Source organism: Trichosurus vulpecula, chromosome 8 (genome assembly GCF_011100635.1).
Source record: "Trichosurus vulpecula isolate mTriVul1 chromosome 8, mTriVul1.pri, whole genome shotgun sequence".
NCBI lineage: Eukaryota > Metazoa > Chordata > Mammalia > Diprotodontia > Phalangeridae > Trichosurus > Trichosurus vulpecula.
Window position 1 is genome coordinate 233,503,833 of NC_050580.1, and position 18,329 is coordinate 233,522,161.

General features: G+C 42.8%; 1 protein-coding gene across 1 annotated transcript in view; it reads left to right on the forward strand.

Moving 5' to 3' along the window:
- The first annotated feature begins 251 nt into the window (after positions 1–251).
- Positions 252–18,329, forward strand: part of LRRC74A (leucine rich repeat containing 74A) — a 49,151-nt gene continuing 31,073 nt past the window's right edge. Inside the window, exons 1-7 of the mRNA XM_036736394.1 lie at positions 252–291; positions 2,547–2,675; positions 9,005–9,180; positions 15,601–15,708; positions 16,334–16,430; positions 17,246–17,295; positions 18,244–18,325. Coding sequence (XP_036592289.1) covers positions 252–291; positions 2,547–2,675; positions 9,005–9,180; positions 15,601–15,708; positions 16,334–16,430; positions 17,246–17,295; positions 18,244–18,325 — 682 coding nt within the window. The remainder of the gene's footprint in view (positions 292–2,546; positions 2,676–9,004; positions 9,181–15,600; positions 15,709–16,333; positions 16,431–17,245; positions 17,296–18,243; positions 18,326–18,329) is intronic.

Consider the following 18,329-nt stretch of genomic DNA (forward strand, 5'->3'; position numbering starts at 1 on the left):
GATGACCAGGGGAAGCAAGGTTTCTCCCAACTGACAGAACTGGGATAATATTCACGAATGTCAGGTCACCTCAGGAATCAGCTCTTTCTGGGACTGCTATGATAGAAAGGTTACAGCAGGCCACGAGGATTTGTTTGTGGGAGGTTGAGAACAAAATCTGAAACAAAAGTGAATGTACCAGTGTGTTTCTGGGGGAAAGACAAGCAAGGTGGTGAGCAACTAGCAGCAACCCTGGGAAGGGCATTGACACCATGGACTATGATGATGAGGATATGCTTGACCGTGAGCAAGGTGAAAAGTCGTAACATTTATCACCACTTAGTTCCCTCTGGTGCTGCCCCAGCTGAAAGTACCATGATTGATTACATGTGCCCTCAGACACTGGCTTCTCTTCTCTTCTCGTTTGACCTCTCTCTAGAACAGGATTTGTAGTACATTAATTGGGGGAGTGGGGGCAGGTCAAGAACTGGTCAATAGGGAGTTGTAGAATTGTAGAATTTTAGAGTTGGACAGGACCTTAGATGCAATCCAACTTCCATATATATGTATATGTTGTATAGATATACACACATACATATGCATTTTTTTCAATTTTTTTAATTCAATGAGTATCCAAGGTCCAGAAAAGGTGAACTCACTTGCCTAATGATTCACAGGGAATTACTGGTCAAACTCAGGTTCTCTGTCCCCCCAAGCCAGTTTTCTTTATATTACACTGCATTATCATGTCTCATAGGCTGGTGAGAGACTCCAAGAATCTATAACTCACACAAGGCATAAGAGAGCTCCTTGACTTCATTTTAAATCAGAGCTGTGGGATCATGAGGGGCCTTGCTTCTCCAGAGCCTGTTGATCTCCTAGCCTACTGTAGGCGTATCTCTACCCACAGGCCAGGATCACAGTGTCATACATTATAAGCTAGAAGAGACCTTAAAGGTCATCTAATACAAGCTCCTCATTTTATAGATGAGGAACCTGAGGCTTAAATGACTTGCCAAGGTCACACAAGTTAAGAGCAGAGACAGGATTTGAACCCAAGTCCTCTGACTCCAAGTAACAACGTCATGCCTCTTAAGAGCCAACAGTGTGGCTTCCATATACCATCCAGTCTTTCCTTCTGATGCTGGGAGCTAGGAATTCGGCATCTGACTTTCACATTACAAAAAAAAAAAGAATCCCATAGTTGAACAGGTTCAAGAATTACAAATTATTACTCAAATGACATAAGACAGAATAGGATATAAGGAAAATCCCATTGCTTTCATGTATTCATCAAGGAAAAGGGAACAATAAAAGAAGCATGCAACTATGATATTTTGACATTTAATTTGGTTTTTCTCCATCTTCTCGTCCCCCTAATAATATTAGCTAAAGAATGTAAAGGAAAGGAGTTGATATTACCTAGTTAGGCAGCTTGTCAGCCTAGTGGCTAGACTGCTGAACTTGGAGTCAAGAAGAGCTGAGTTCAAATTCTTCCTGAGCCCTTATTAGCTGCGTGACTCTGGGCACGTCACTTAATCACTATAAAGTGAGGACGATAGTAGCAGCTACCTCACAAGCTTATTACAAGGATCAAATGATCTAGCATGTGCTTTATCAACCTTTAAGTGCTTTATACATGTGGACTGTTACTATTCGGAAGCCAGATTAAACTTCTCATTCCTCTCCAAGTGCATTTGGCGTTCAAACCAGCTTTTCAGTCCTTGTCTGACTCTAGAGAGGGCTAGATATTGCAATAAACTTGGGAACTACCACTATGGAAACTCCTTCCATGGTTGTTGGTCTGTAGCTTATAGTTTTAGGGAGTTCAGTGGGACAGTGATTACCTACAGCCACACAGCTAACGTATGTTGAAAGTAGGACTTGAACCCAGGTCCTCGTGACTCCAAAGCAAGGCCTACATATCCACTGCACCATCGTGCCTTTCCTTTCTCTTTATCCAAAAGAAAAACTGTAGGTTAAGCAAATCACCAAGCTAGTATCATGGAAGGGAAGGAAGGAAGTGATTGGTCAAGTCATGCGTATGCACAGTCAAACGCAGAGAAGGATCTGTCAGGAGATTTTCCGACGTTCCCAGAGGAGCAGTAACCAGAGAACACAGGGAAGAAGCATCAGATCTGCGCAGACAGGTTCATAATAGGCCAACAGCTAGTTTTGCACTTAATGCTTATTGAACTGAATTGAATAAACTGCTGGCAAAGAGATAGGAATGGGGGGGGGGCCCAGGTGGGGAGAGGAGAAATAGGACAGGAACTGTCATTGAATCATGTTCGAGATCCAGTCCAACCCCTTTGTTTACAGATGACCTGTAAGAGATCAAAAACCTCTCTCCCTTCATGACAGTCAGGCTACTTTATCATCAAAGTAAAGGAAAACCCGGAGTGAAGAAAGAGGCTGAGGGGAAGGATGGGAATCCTGGGTGACCGGACGTAAGGATCTGGATTTATTTCCAAGATGGAGTCTTTGAGAAAGAAGTGGAGTTGGACGTTTTCTGGGCTGTACAGAATGAGGGAGATTGGCTTTTGTTCCTCTCTTTCTCTTTCTAGATGAGGGCGAGCAACAGGCCGAGGAAAGTGATTCTAACGAAGATATCATCTGTGTGGTAGAACCTCCTGCTGTCATTGAGAAAGAAAAAGCCCAGCCTGAGAGCTATGAAACAGACCTTGAAATCGAAGGTGAACACGCAGCACGTTTGGGTGGGACCGGAAGCATTTGTGTCAGAACAGACCTCTCTCTGTTACATCGTTGACAGGGGTGAGAGGGTGGAGTAAAAGATGCCAGTGTGTCTTCATTGGTAGGGTGGGTCCCATGGTCTCCGCTATAGAAGTCACATAATAATGATGACGATGATGATGATGATGATAGCTAGTATTTACATAGAGCTTACTATGTGCCAGGCACTGTGCTAAAGGCTGAGAATTCCCTTGCTTAGTCTCCTGGGATCGTGGGAATTTTTCCATCTAATTTTGTGGAAGTTGTCTACCTACACCCAAGAGCTTAGGGTGTCTGAGAGCTTTTAGAGTTCTGTATGTGTGGGGCAGAGTAAGGGATAAACCAGGAAGGGAAAAAGGGAGGCTTATTCTACTCCAAAGAAACCTGGTCCAGTTTGGAGTTGGCCTTGTTCCAAATAGCTGCAGGAAGCCAGGTCGGGTCTTGGCCCTTTGGGGGGATTTGGATACTAGCTAGATTCTGGATACCCACAATGATTTTCTGGATAAGTCTGAATGCACAAGTTGATGCTTGATGCAAACTAGATCCCCAAGGGGGCGCTAGATGTGGAGCCAGTCTGTGTGCAGAGTGGACTTTCGGAGGCAGTTATGCGCGCACGCGCGCACACACACACACACACACACACACACACACACACACACACACCCCTTGGCCCAAGGAGCCCTGGCTTTGACCTAGGTCAGGGTTCAGGCTGGAGTTGGGAGAAAGATCCAATGCAGCGTGAGTTTAAAAGGGCCATGCATAGGGAGTGGTCATCAGCTGTTGACCGGCTTCAAGTGTTTGGGTAAAACAACAAAGGGAGGGGTATCGGAGGTACTGAAGTGGCCAGCAAGCCCTCCTCTCCACAGAGATGGATGGCATTCAGCGTGATAAGTTGAAATTCTGGTCCTCATTGCCAAAATTTCAGAAAGGACCCACTTTGCCTTTTTTTCCAACACTTTATCCAACAAAAAAATCAATTAATCCAAAAGCATTTTTAAACACCTGCTTACCATGTGACTATGTGGCATTTGCTATACACCGGACATAAAAAGATAAAAGCCAAAGAGGACCTCCCCTCAAGGAGCTTGCATTCTCATAGAACACACTAATACTGGTTATAAATAAAACAAATAAGCCTATGGATTCTCCTCAAAATCTGAAGGAAAAAGCATCAGCAAGAGCCTGACTTTGTGGGGTGATGTCTCAAATCTCATAATTAGAGGCCTTGACCTGCCAAGTAGAACAAGTGGGGTAATAGGCTTAGGGCCAGAAAGGTCCTTAGAGGTCATCTCAGCCAACCTCTACATTTTTCAATGAGAAAGATGAAGGCCAGAATGGTTAATGGGCTTGCCCAGGGTCACCCAATTAGTAGATGACAGTCATCTCAAACTCAGGACCTCAGACTGCAGATCCAGCATTCTTTCCACTGCGCCATGCTGTCTCTCCACAGGTGTACTCCAGCAAACATTTGACATGTTCCCAGGAGTATACTTTCACTAAATATATAGATTTTACCAGAAGGCAGCAAATTGTGCTGCAGAGCAAGTTTGAGGGGCCACTGGCTGAGTTACGTAAAGGATTGTTGTTGTTTGTCCTTTGTTTTCAAAGAGGACCAATGTCTTGACTTGTAAGTGAAATGGATTTAAGTGAGGCAGGGCTGTGCAAAGTTATCAGCCTCACTTTCTCCTCCAGAGTCATTCGGAATCCAGTGGCAACACATAGAGCAGGATGACTGGTGATGGCCCCCACATGGAGGAACCAAGCAATCCCCTTAGACACCAAGTTTCAGTGCCCCACAACCACACTTACGTTCACTCTCCTTTGCTACTAGTACTTGAGCATTGACTTGAGGATGCAACCAATGAGGGGGAAAGCAATTTACTCTGCCAGTTTATTTTTTAAAGGTCCTGAGGCTCTTATTGATGTGTTGACCCATTAATCTCCCCACACAAGCCAAAACCTCTACCTCTTCCACAGAAGCATACAGCCCTTGGGTTGCATGGTATTCTTTTGGGACTTTTCCCACCCTTCATTTGAATGCTTCTCGTTTTACCTGGATGCAAATGTTGAGAGGTAGGAAGGACACATCATGTGGTTTGTACGAGGTTCTCCAGGGGAATGGACCTGCTAAGCTGAAAGTTGCCTTGAAATGAAGCCATGGAGAAAAAAGCTAAGAATAAGCCCAGGCTCCAAACTCATCAGGTTGCCAGGGTTCTAAAAAGAGGAATTTGTCCCAAGTACAAACCAGGAGACAGATGCAGCCACATGGAACATAACCTCTGAGGCCAATGGTTGGTGACAAAAACACAGCCTGCACAGCTGCTCTGTCTCGTCTGTATCCCTGCGGTCATGTCAGGGGCTACCAGCCCCCTCTAAAGCAGGGGTTCTTAAGTTTTTTTATCATGGACCAATTTGGCAGCCTGGTGAACCTTTTTCAGAATATTGTTTGTAATATATAACACAAAATATGTATAATTACAAAGGAAGTCAATTACATTGGAATACAGGTATCAACATATTTTTTAAAACAAGTTCATAGACCCTAGGGTAAGAACCCCAGCTTATAAAGGAAAGAGCCCCTCAATGGGTGGCCTCAAGTAACATCATCCCTGGGTCCCAAGTGGGAAGCATCAACATCAGTTGGCATCATGGAAAGACCTGGATGGACATTCGTGGGTACGGCAGCATTAGCAGGAGGTCCAAATCGGAAGAACCATTGTTCCAAGCACAGGTAGGGAGAAGAGGTCACCTCCCATAAGTGGCTATCCTTCATCAGCCATGCCATGCCATCCTTCACATCCAAAATTCATTGTTTTGGATCTGAAGGAGAAGGCCAATATATATCTATGGTCACAGGATAAGCTGCCCTATAAATCTGTTTCCCTTTCCCAGACAAAGGCAACTTTGTCTTCCTTGGAGATGCTTGTGCTCAGCTGGCCAAAATCCCAGGGATCAGAAGGAAAACAGATGCAAAATTTAGATCCAAGCCAGACACAGAGAGCTCAGCCAACAGACCTGGCATGACCAAAAGGATACCCAGCTGTCGAGATATCAGGAACTGAAAGGATTCAGACTCCCTCAGGCATGAGCTGGGTTGGGCTGGTCTAAACCACAGAAAACCAAAGTAATCAAAGCTCTCTGGATGAAGAAGTAGAGACCTCACCTTGACTCTGGGCTCTGCCATCTAGCTTTGCAAGATTAGGCAGCGTGCCTACCATTTGTAGGCCTCAGTTTCCCCAACTGTAAAATGGGAAAGGACATAGGATTAAAAATTAAATGATACATGGGAAGTCTTTTAAAAATGAGGTTGTGCCATACAAATTCCAGTGGTTCTTTCTCTCCCCACTGGGCCACTACCCTAGGTCATGCCCTCTGGATTATTATCAACAGCCTCCCCACTAGTCTTCCTGTCTCAAGTCTCTCCCCTCTCCAGTCTGTCCTCTGTACAGCCACCAAAATGATTTTCCTAAAGTGCAGGTCCAACCTGTGTCACTAGGTCTAGGATTCAGTCAACTTCAGTGTCTCCCTGTTTCTTCTGGGATACAGGGCAAACTCGATTGTTTCTCATTTAGAACGCTTCATCATCTAGCTCATTTTTTTTCAAGGTTTATAATGCATTATTATCTTTAATGTATGCTACATTCCAACTCAACCAACTTACTTGCTCTTCTTTATGCATGGTATTCCATTCATTCCCTTCTCTGTTACTTTGTACAGACTTGTCCCTTCTGTATGGAATGCACTACCTTCCATCTTCTGTCTCTTAAATCCCTCACTTCTTTCAAAGCTCAATCCAAGGGCCATTTTCTAGGATTTCCTAATCAGCTAAACTGCTACTGCCTCCACAGTCCCCTGAAATTACTTTGTACATATGTTGTGTTTATTTTTATGTATATATCTTGTTTTCCCCCATAAGATGAAAGCTCCTTGTAGGCAGAAATTGTTTCATTTTTGTCTTTTTATTCCCAAGGATCATAAGATCTTAGATTTAAAGTTGAAAAGAACCTCAGAGGACCTCTAATCCAATCCCCTCTTCTTATTTTTATTTGTACAAATACTGTATTTGCTTAGTCATTAATTTGGTTTACAAAAGTGGGAATTGTGTTTGTATGGCCTTATCTCTTTTTTCCCTCTTTTTTTTTAAAAATCAATCCCCTCTTTTTAAAGATGAGGAAACTGAGTTCCGGAGAAGTTGTGACTTGCCCAAGGTCAAGTAGCTGGTGAGCATCAGAGGCCTCTGACTCCAGAGCCAGTGTTTTTTCTCTTGTATGGTGCCTTTTGCAAAGACCCAGTGCAGCCCAGGCTTAATAAAGGCTTGTTGATTGGTTCATTCTTCTGTAGTGCTTTCAAGGTCCTACGAAGACTCAAAACCTTAAAAGCTCACTCTAAATTACTCTGATTTGGATGAAGGATATCACCTAATTTTTTTCTTTGAAAGCTTGAAGTCCTGCCAATAGAGTACCTAACCCTATTCCCTGTTTTATCAGGTTGGAACCTTCTAGGTTTGTTCTTTCTCATAATCCTATAGCACTATAGCAGCCCTGAGGAGGACCACTCACAGTGATGAACCCTAAAGAATCATAGTAATGGATGAATAGATAGATAGATAGATAGACAGACAGACACATACATAGACAGACAGACAGATACATACATAGACAGACAGATAGGTAGATAGATAGACAGATACATAGACAGACAGACAGATACATACATAGACAGACATATAGGTAGATAGATAGACAGACAGACAGATACATACATAGACAGACAGACAGATACGTACATGGACAGATAGATAGATAGATAGATAGATAGATAGATAGACAGATACATATATAGACAGACAGACAGATAGATACATAGATAGACAGACAGATACATACATAGACAGACAGATAGGTAGGTAGGTAGATAGATAGACAGATACATATATAGACAGACAGACAGATAGATACATAGATAGACAGACAGATACGTACATAGACAAACAGATAGATAGATAGACAGATACATATATAGACAGACAGACAGATAGATACGTACATAGACAGACAGATAGGTAGGTAGGTAGATAGATAGACAGATACATATATAGACAGACAGACAGATAGATACATAGATAGACAGACAGATACGTACATAGACAGACAGATAGGTAGGTAGGTAGATAGATAGACAGATACATATATAGACAGACAGACAGAGAGATACATAGATAGACAGACAGATACGTACATAGACAAACAGATAGATAGATAGATAGATAGATAGATAGATAGAACATTTATTAAATGTTTATTATGTACAAAGTGCTGAGGGTACAAAGAGAAAGACAGACAGTTCCTGCTCTCAAGGGGCTTACATTCTAATGGGAGAGGCAACACTTATGGAAGGTTTCAGCTGCAAGTTAGGTGGAAATAGCCCATGATCCTTAGGGTGTAGCAGCAAAGCAAATATTAATGCCTCCTCTTTATTTTCATTTCCACTGACAAAACCTTATCAGTTTTGGCTGTTGAGCCATTTGAGGGTACCAAGGACTTTGATGATAAGAACTTTCTATTCTGAGTCTTTGCAACAGATTTGTGGTGGCTGTATTACCTGAAGGAGGAGTTTTATCTCCAGAGTTTCTTCCCAGAATTTTGGCTATCAGTCCTGGGATAGAAGCATCACCATTCCTAAAGCTCTTGGGTTCAGAGTCCTTAACGGTCTTCATCAGGGACTGAAGGAAGATGGTGGTCAAAGTGGCGGTGGTGGTCCGATGTTCCCAGCACATTCTGCCTCCTGTCTCTCCCTCTAACTCTTGCTGCTTCTGTTAGCCTGACTCGCCTGCCCTATGGACAGTTGATGAGGATGGCTGACGCTTTCTCAACAGGAGATGCCTCCTAGGATGATGGCTATGAGGGCCAGTCTAGAAGTAAGGCCAGAGGTCTGGGAGGTACTGTCACTCCTCCAGGAGGTGCTGCTTTGCTCCGCCTCTTTTGCTGGTGGTGATGAGAAAGGTGGGCCTCTTCTCCACAATGAGTTCTCCCCTCAAGAATGGCTGAGCCATAGATTTAAATTTCAAAGGTATATTAGAGGCCATCTAATCCAATTCCCTTGCTTTTATAGATGAGGGGACTGAGGCCTAGAGAGGATAAGTAATCTGTTCAGGTCACACAGGTAGTGAGGGGCAAAGCTGCTTTGAACCTAGGGGGAGGAGCTAAGACCTGGGGTGGCCCAGGAGGAAGGGGAGCAAGGGCAAGGCTGGAAAAGAAAGTGTTCTGACTCTGCTCTTTGTACTTTTTCTCAGCTGACTCGGAGAAGCTTTTCACCACAGGACAGGAAGATCTATACCTAGAAGCCTGCAAGCTGGTAGGCGTGATTCCTGTGTCTTACTTCATCAGAAACATGGAAGAAACCCACATGAACCTCAATCATCACGGGCTGGGGCCCAAGGGCACCAAAGCCATCGCCATTGCCTTAGTGGTGAGCATGACCAAAGCAAGGTCAAAGGCAGAGAAGAAGACAGTGAAGATGGTAGCCACGGGGGGCCGGGCCCGGAACTTACACAGTCCGGATGGTTAACACCCCTCTCTGTCCATCAGCATCTCCCACTTTACTGCGGCATCCTGTGTTGCAAATGCCGAATTTCCCCTTTAAATCTGAGATACTCCCTTTTGCTATTCAGGTCAAGGGTGCTGGCTGAGCTCTGACCTGGCACTGTGTTCTCTTATTCAGGAAACCAAAGCAACAGCCCTAACAGCAAGGAATAGGACTGGGAATCAAACTACGCGTTGACACCTAACAAATGGGTCAAATCAGTCAATAAGTTACCAAGTCTTATCAGTTCTATCTGTGTCTCTCACATGCTCTGCTTCTCCCCACTCACACAGCCAGGTGTGTGCGAGTTCGGGTCTTCATTTCCCACCTGGACTATTGCATAGCTTCCTAATCGAGTCCTCCACTTCGAGTCTCCTCCCTCTCCAATCTGTCCTTCACACATGCCAGAGTAATATTCTTTAAAGCATAAGTCGGACCATGCAAAGGAGGTCCTCAAACTCTAGTGGCTTCTCATTACTTCTAAGATCAAATACAACCTGTTCTGTTGGACATTTAAAGTCTTCATTCTGGCTACAGTCTGCCTTTCCAGACTCTTGCATGCCATGGTCCAGTCAAACTGATCTTGCTGCTGTTCCTCACACACAAACTCAGGTGCCTCCACACGGCTGTCCTCCGTGTCTGTCATGCACTATCTCACCACCTCCAACTCTTAGAATCCCTAGTGTTCTTCAAAATGCTGCTTATGTGCCATTTCTTAAAGGGAGCTTTGTCTTGATTCCCTCACCCCCACCCCCAGCTGCTAGTAAATCCCCCAAAAAATTACCTTGCATTTATGTTTCACATACTCATAGGTATATGTTACTCTTCATTCCCAATAGAATGAAAGCTTCTTGAGGGCAGGGCCTGTTTCGTTTTTGTCTTTGTACAGGGCCTGGCACAGAGTAGGCACTTAATAGATGTTTGTTGGTTAATGATTAACTGATCAACAGTGAAAGCCAGGGAGGTTGGATTTCAAAATAGGTTTCCAATCCTTTTATATGCAGTCTTAAGGCTTCAAGGAAGCCACACACTTAGCTAATTCATCTCTCTGCCTTCAAACAGGACCCACCCAGATCAGGTAAGGCTGTTAATTTTTAAGGCTCCCAGAGGAGGTTCCAGTGTCCTCAATAGACCATTCAAAGTTTTCCGATTCTCAGTCTTCCTTATGTTTAAAACATTTCTGGAGGGAATATAAAAGTTACCAGATCTTTCCCTGATCTATTTCCTACCTCTCCTGGATCTGAGTAGGCAAATATACAAGTTCAAAATTATGTTTGTACTCCATATTCAAATGTCATTGAAGAAAAAAAAAATCCTCTTTCTAGCCATACCAAATCCTTAATATTATAGCTAAAGCTCTTTTGTGCAGGGGATATGGAGAATTGTGAGTAAACATACTCTTTTTACTTGTTCATTTGTTCTTTTATTTGATACTTTGAAAATACTTTGATGTCTTGGCCTGGGTGGTGCACACCTGTAATCCTTACTACTGAGGAGGCCAAGGATAGTGGATCACTTGGGTTTACCAGTTCTGAACCACAGTGGACCAAGTCAACTGGGTGTCTGTGCTAAGTAAAGCACTAATGCAGGATGCCCATCATGGAGTGGAGAGCATAAGGGAACTAGGTTACCTAAGGAGGCATAAACCAACCCAGCTTCCAGCCTAGACAAGATAGAAAGATTCAGTCTCAAAGATTGAGGAAGGAAAAGAAAGGAGAGGAAAGGAGAGAAGAGAGAGGAGAAGTGGAGGAGAATGAGAAGGAAAGGACTTTGATGGACCCCCGATCCCATCAGTGTAGATACTTCCTCCACCAGTTGTGCCATATTCAATCCATCCGTGCTTCCAATCCTGTCAAGCATCTGTTATGTTTATACTGAGTTCTATGGGACATACAGGACTGAGTATTATGAGGATAATTATGATAGATTATTTGCACTTTGATTTCTTCATGCTCTTCATGACTGATATCCTATTCACTGTCCTCTTTTGCCAGAATCCTAGGACTGGTTTATTGGGAACCAAGTATGGCCAGGATGTGCCCTGAGGAAAATGTATAATGTCAGCTCCTTGAGATCAGGCACTGTTGGGTTTTTGTTGGTTTTTTGGCCTTGCCTTGGTATCTCTAGTGCTTTAATATAGTGCTTAATGTTTGTTTAATTGGATTGAACTGATGTTTAGGATAGCAACTAAGTATGAGTATGACAGGAAATGGATTGTACTGACAACTCTTTCTCTGCCCATTCCCACGGTGGTAGTCAAAGTCAATTAACTAATCTATCAATCAGCAAATAGGCACAACCAGGTCCTGGAAAGCTGTCTACTGCCATCCTCTACTCAGAAATAATTATGTACCTTGTATTTTTAGGATGGGGAAGGCAGTAAAAAGAGATAATCATCTATATAGCACCTACTATGTTCCAGGCACTATGCTAGGTGATTTTCAAATTTAAGTTTTAGCATTTAAGTTTATTACATTTTTTTTACTTTTCTTATTGTGTATTTAAGTTATAGTATTTAAATTTAAAATAAATTAATAGAAAATTATCTCATTTAATCCTCACAACAACCCTGGGAGATAGATGCTGTTTATTATCCCTATTTTATGATTAAAGAAACTAAGGCAGTCAGAGGTCAAATGACTTGCCCAGGGTTACACAGTTAGTGAATATCTGAAGCTGGATTTGAATTCAGTTCTTCCTGACTTGAGGCCTAGCACTCCATCCATTGTGCCAACTACCTGAAATGACTTTGTTTGTCTTAATATCCCCACCACCTAGTACAATACCTGGCATATGTACTTAATAAATGAAATGAATTAGGAATTTCACTAGATAGTCTATGCGCTTGGTGGTCCTCATTAAATTCTCTCTCTCTCTCTCTCTCTCTCTCTCTCTCTCTCTCCCTCTCTCTCTCTCTCTCTCTCTGTCTGTCTTTCCTTCTCCCTCTCCCTCTTCCTCTCTCTCTTTCTCAATGGAGTTCTGCCTGCTAGATGATCTAGTGACCATTACTGGAAAAAAATACCTAGATGAAAAGAATACTGGCCCTTCACAGACTTAACATATTTCAGTCTAGATAACAGAGGAGGTGGATATCAGGCAGTCTTATTAACACAGAGTAAAGATAACAAATAGGGTTCACAAACCAGAGTCCATGGAAAATAATGGCACTTGCCTACAAGCTCTGGCTATTGTGCAGAATGTAATTCTTTACTCTGCTTGCAATCTTCCAATAAATAGTGCCCAACAGTATAGTATCCCAGTATTAAAGTCCCTTAAGTAAGTCTTCCCTTAGAAGCGTGTCCTGTGGCTGCTGGGTATAGTCCAAAGCTCCTTTGTCTTGACTGGAGACACTCGGCTTCCCTGAATCCTGCTCTTCTGCAGTGCCGAACAGGGACTCTACCCTTGCACTTCTCCCTTACAGAAGTTTCTTTTGAACTCAGGCCTCAAAGAAAGCTGTCCAGTGAGCAGGAATACACTACCCTTTCATGTTTTCCAAGCAGATCTCCATCCCAAGTACCAAGTTGGGTTGACTTGCATAGTTTGTTGTCCTCTCTTACCCAGTACCGAGATGGTGCGCCTTCCTCCTTCCTCCTTCAAAAAGGTTCCTCCTATGCTACAAGAAGCAAAGTAGAATCCCTACTTCTCCTCCCAATTGTCTCTCATATTCATGAGTCATTCTGGGGCCAGTTGGGTGAGTGGATTCAAATTATCAAGGACTACTTTCTAAAACATTCAAGGAGATCCAAGGAGCTAAAATGGAAGGGCAAGGAACCATGACCTAGGAAGGATAAAAAGGTTTATTCTATACTACATCAATATTGAATGAGGCATAAAAGAGAGCAATATAGGGTTGCCAAAGGTGCTCATCATTTACTTGGAGGATGTCTAGCAAAGAATCTGAATGGAAAAAGAGAGGGAAGGCCCTCTACACACTCCTATTCATGGATGACACTCCGCTTACTACATCAAGTCCCAAAATAGCATAGGAACTCTTCAATGAGATCTATGGACATTCAGAAGAGAACTGCCTAACAATCCACACAGGAAAAGTCAAGCGATAACTAAGTGTCTATTGCCACAACCGTGACTTTCATTGTCATAGCTGTTGAATGGTCATCCAATTGAATCAACATATATGTATGCACGTATGTGTATATTTATATGTGTATGTGTATACATACATACATACATTTTATATATCTTAGGTAGTCACTGCAGGCTGACAATGAGCTAGTCCCAAAATTAAAGCAGAGAAAGAATATGATGAACTTTACCCATTTTCAGTGATCTCAAGCTGTTCTCTGAGTCAAAACCCCATCATGTAAGCATCTATATTCTCCTAGTAGGTTGGCAGAGTGGATAGAGAATTAACTCTGGAGTCAGGACGACCTAGGTTCTTATTCCACCTCTGACACTCACTGGCTGGGTGAACCTAGATGAGTCATTCCTACTGTTCTCTAAGATCACAAGGGGCAAAATACTTACTGATCAGGAAAATCATAGGTCTGGACCAAAAAAAGATTCTTTAGGCAACCCTTTATGGCTACAAATCCTGGAACACCGTGAACTCTGAGTATTCAAAATTGTGGGTACTGCGAAGGGTTAATGGAGAGACACACAGGGTGGATACAAGTAGCCTGTCACGTATTGCTGATTGTGATTTCCACACAAGAAGTAACACGAGGAAACGCTTCTCCAGAAAAAGAAGCGGGCTGGCCACACATCTAGAACATAACCCACGGACAAGCTGAGTCTTACCACGGCACCAATAAAATGTTAAAATACCTAGAGGAAGGCCTCCAGATTCTCTATGAAGAGTTTATGGGAGGACATGGACGAGGATTGGGAAGGATGAAAAAGCAAAGATGTGTTGCCATCCATAGAGTGGTAGAGTGCTCGGATCAATGAGATCATGGGCCCATTGATGCTTTTTTATGATTCAATTTATGATCAGTTACGTGGAGATTTCACGCACAATACTCCTCTGGATTCTCACAACAGCAATGTGAAACACATGGTACGCATATAACTATACCATTTTACAAATGAAGAAACTAAAGTTTAGATTAAGTGACTAATAGACGGAATCCCTTGAGGCTCTTCTCTAAGTCCTTACTGTATGGCTCTAGGGGATCTTGCAAATACTCCTCAAGTTCCCCTCACACCCTTTCTTTAAAAATAAGTTATTAATCACTTTTGTTTTTATCTCATCTTCCTTTCTGGACATATTCTTCTCCCTCACATTCCCTAAAAGCCATCCCTTGTCACAAAAAATAAAAAAGTCAGCTGGGTGGTGCAGTGAGGAGAGAGTCAGGAGGACCTGAGTTCAAATCTGGCCTCAGACGCTTGACACATGCACTACCTGCTTGACCTTGGGCAAGTCATTTAACCCCAATTGCCCTGCCCCCCCCCCAAAAAAGGCGTGTGTGTGTGTGTGTGTGTGTGTGTGTGTGTCTGTGTGTCTGTGTGTCTGTGTGTCTGTGTGTGTGTGTGTGTCTGTGTGTCTGTGTGTCTGTGTGTGTGTAGAAGGGCTGAAGCACAACTAACCAATGTATCAACAGAATCTAATGGTATATGCGATGTTCCGTATCCGTAGACCCCCACCTCTGCAAATATTCCTTTCTTTTTCAATGGAGGATCCCATAGGAGTCTAACCAGTCTTATACTGTGTGTATGGAAATATTACCGTATTATTGCCATTATTACCATAATATGGAAATATTACCAGAGGATTCTCCCTATTATTCATAGCTCATACAGTTAATAATAATAGCTAATATTTAGGCAATGCCTTAAACTTTGCAAAGTACTTTAAATATATTATCTCATTTTATCTTCGCAATAAATCCTCCAGTTAGATGCTATTACTAAATCCTTTTTGCAGAGGAGGAAACTCAAAGCTAAAAAAAAGCTAAATAACTTGCCCAAGGTCATAGAGTGAATATCTGAAGCAGGATTTGAACTTAGGGCTTTTGACTCCAAGTCTGACACACCCTCTACCACATTCCCTAGCTGCCTCAGAGGATTAGAGCTGCAAGGCCCCTCAGAAGCTACTTAGTTCAACCTCCTCATTTTATAGATAAGGTATCTGAGGCCCAGAGAAGTAGAAAATGAATATTCCAAGGTCACAGTGTGAGATCTGAATACATGTTCCCTGTCTCTTCCCCCAAAAAAGTTCATGCTCTTATTAAGTTGCATCAGATGTGAACAGAAGATTCAAGTGTAGAGTTGAGTTCTGGTTGTGCTTGGGGAATGGGCAATGCTACTGACTCTTTTTCTTTGTCCTTTCCCACATGGTGGCCCAAGTCCAACACAACTATCACCCGCCTGGAGTTAGAAGACAATTGGATCCTGGAAGAAGGTGTCTTGTCCCTGATGCAGATGCTGCATGAGAACTACTATATTCAAGAACTGGTACACCGTCCTCCTTTCAGTTTTCCCCTCTATCTGAACCCAGGCTTCAAAACCCAACACAGAGCAGGCCAGAGCAGTTGCAGCCAAGCCCAGGGCTTGCCCCCAGCCTTACCACAACCCACCATTGGCTCCTCTCTTTTGCGGGATGTATTCAAGTTAGGGCTTGACATACCAGAGGAAGTCCATGGAGCGCTTGTCCTGTTTTCCAGCGGAATGCTCCAACAAGCATTTCCTGCCCAGACTTCAGGGGTCATCCATGGGCATCTTGACCTTATTGTCCATTACCTTGTTGAAAAATCTTTCAAAGTCAATGAGAGATAAATCATTTGAAAAAATAAAGCATTGTTATTTCTGCAGGCCTCTCTTAGCTTCCATCTCCTCCTTATAGATCTCGGGTAAAAAAAATACCCTGACTGCCTTCGTATGATTGTAGGATTTGCAGAGAAGATCATTCTTGCGGATGATTAAACTGAAGCTCAAAGAGGTCAAAGGATCTGGTCAAGGTTACACAACAGACTCAGATCATAGGTCTTCTGATGCTGTCTCTTTTCCATCACATTGCTTGTGTTACTGAAAGTGGCAATCTGCAGCATTTTTCTCATAGAATTTTTGTTTTGCCTTTTAGAATGTCTCCAACAATCACTTGGATTCTCCAGGGGCCAAAATTATCACAGATTTTCTCTTAGAAAATACTTCTTCACTCTCGTCAATTCAACTTGCAGGTGAAGTTCAAGATCGGGGTATGGGGGGAAGCAAAGGATGAAAAAAGAGAGCAGGTTCTTGAACCCTCTGTGCTCCTATATGACAAAGCAGTTGGTCAGTAGTCAGCCACCAAGCATTTATTAAGCACCTATTATGTGCTAAGCCCTATTCTAAGTGCTGGGAATACAAGTCTCTGCTCTAAAGGAGCTTACATCCTAATGCAATAAGACAATGCTTTATGCATTGAATCTGAAAAGGTAGGGGAGAGACAAAGGTAGCTAGCTGTGGGGACCTGGTACTTCCCTACCCCCATACATTCAAAAGTCCATCGGCGTCGTGAAAAAGAACCAGCTTGGCATCCCAGAGACAAACCTAGCAGCTGAATGACTAGAAATTCACTTCTTCACACCAATGAAGTATTACGTAGAAAAAGCCAAAGATTGAGCACATTTCATTGGTTTCAGGTGGGACCCAGATGTGGAACTAATGCTGCCCTTTTGAAGGGTAGAGTATGGTACACTACCTCATAGAGCTCCCAAAATAACCCAAGTTGGGGTAGAGAGAGAAGAGAAAGGACAGTTGGAAAGGAGCATTTGGAACCATTTTGCTTCTGTCTCTTTTTCAGCATCACTCTTCTCCACTCCCTAACTCAACTCTTGATTTTGTCACCCCCAATGAAATAAGAAAACTGCTTGCAGAAGCAGGAGATGATGATGGTGGGGAGTGTTATAGAAAGGAGTTCACAAGAGATACTGGGGAGGGAGACCAGAAGAAGAGAGTGGGGGGGAAGTTAGAGACCAAACTGAATTCCAGCCATGCAACTTCTTCATTGCAGGGAATAACTTCAAAGACGAAACAGCCCAGATGTTCTGCAATGCACTTACGGTAAGAAATTAGGTAGCTACTCAAACTTCTACCTCTTCTTCTATACCTGAGAGGCACCCTACCACCTGTCCCCACTCCATTGCTGTCTGAGAGGCAGCACAGCATCATCGAAAGAGCACTGGTTTTGGAGGGGAAGACAAGCTCCAGTTTTAGCTCTACTACTTACCTGCTGATTTCCTCTTCCTTGGAGGCCTCCTACATACTTAGCATCTTCTAATGATCATTAGATTTACCTGATCACTCTATTACATTAGGAAGATCTTGAGGGCAGGGAGCATATCTTGCTTATCTTTCTATCTCCCCTGGCACCTAGTACAGTACATCCATTGGGCATACTATTCACTTATTGAATGTTGGTTGGTTGAACCAATGAATGGATGGATGGATGAGTTTCATTCAACCAGCATTTATTTAGTGACTAATCTATGGAGGCCAAGCCATGAATATCATTGGTAGAGGTAGGCAACTGCCAAGCAAGAGAGTAAGTCCCACAGGCCTGGTTTCAGGGAAGGTAGTCATTGCTTCATCTCCTCTCACTTCCATCTTTGGATAAAGTCAAACCACAGAACCTTCCTGGAAGCGCTAAATTCTTCTGCCAGCCATCATTCGTTAAAAATGAACGACCAATTTTACAACTTGACTAATATGGAAATGTGTTTTGCATGACTGCACATGTATAACCTATGTCAAATTGCTTACCTTCTCAATGATGGGGGCAGGGGGGAGGGTGAGAGAATTTGGAACTCAAAGTTTTAAGAAATGAATTTTAAAATTATTTTTACATGTAATGGGGGGAAAAATAAAATATTTTTTAAGAAGAAATGACCAAGATCTGTAACATCCCCCTGTAACATCCTCTTCCTTTCCTTAAGTAGATAAAAGGTTAAAGTAGGTATAAAAAAGAAAGAAAAAGATAAAGAACCTTCTCTCCACAATTTCTTTTCCCAGTCCAATTACCGAATCAAGGTCCTGGACCTCAGCCACAATGCATTTTCTGAGAAGGGAGGAGAGCAGTTGGGACATATGCTAGGTAA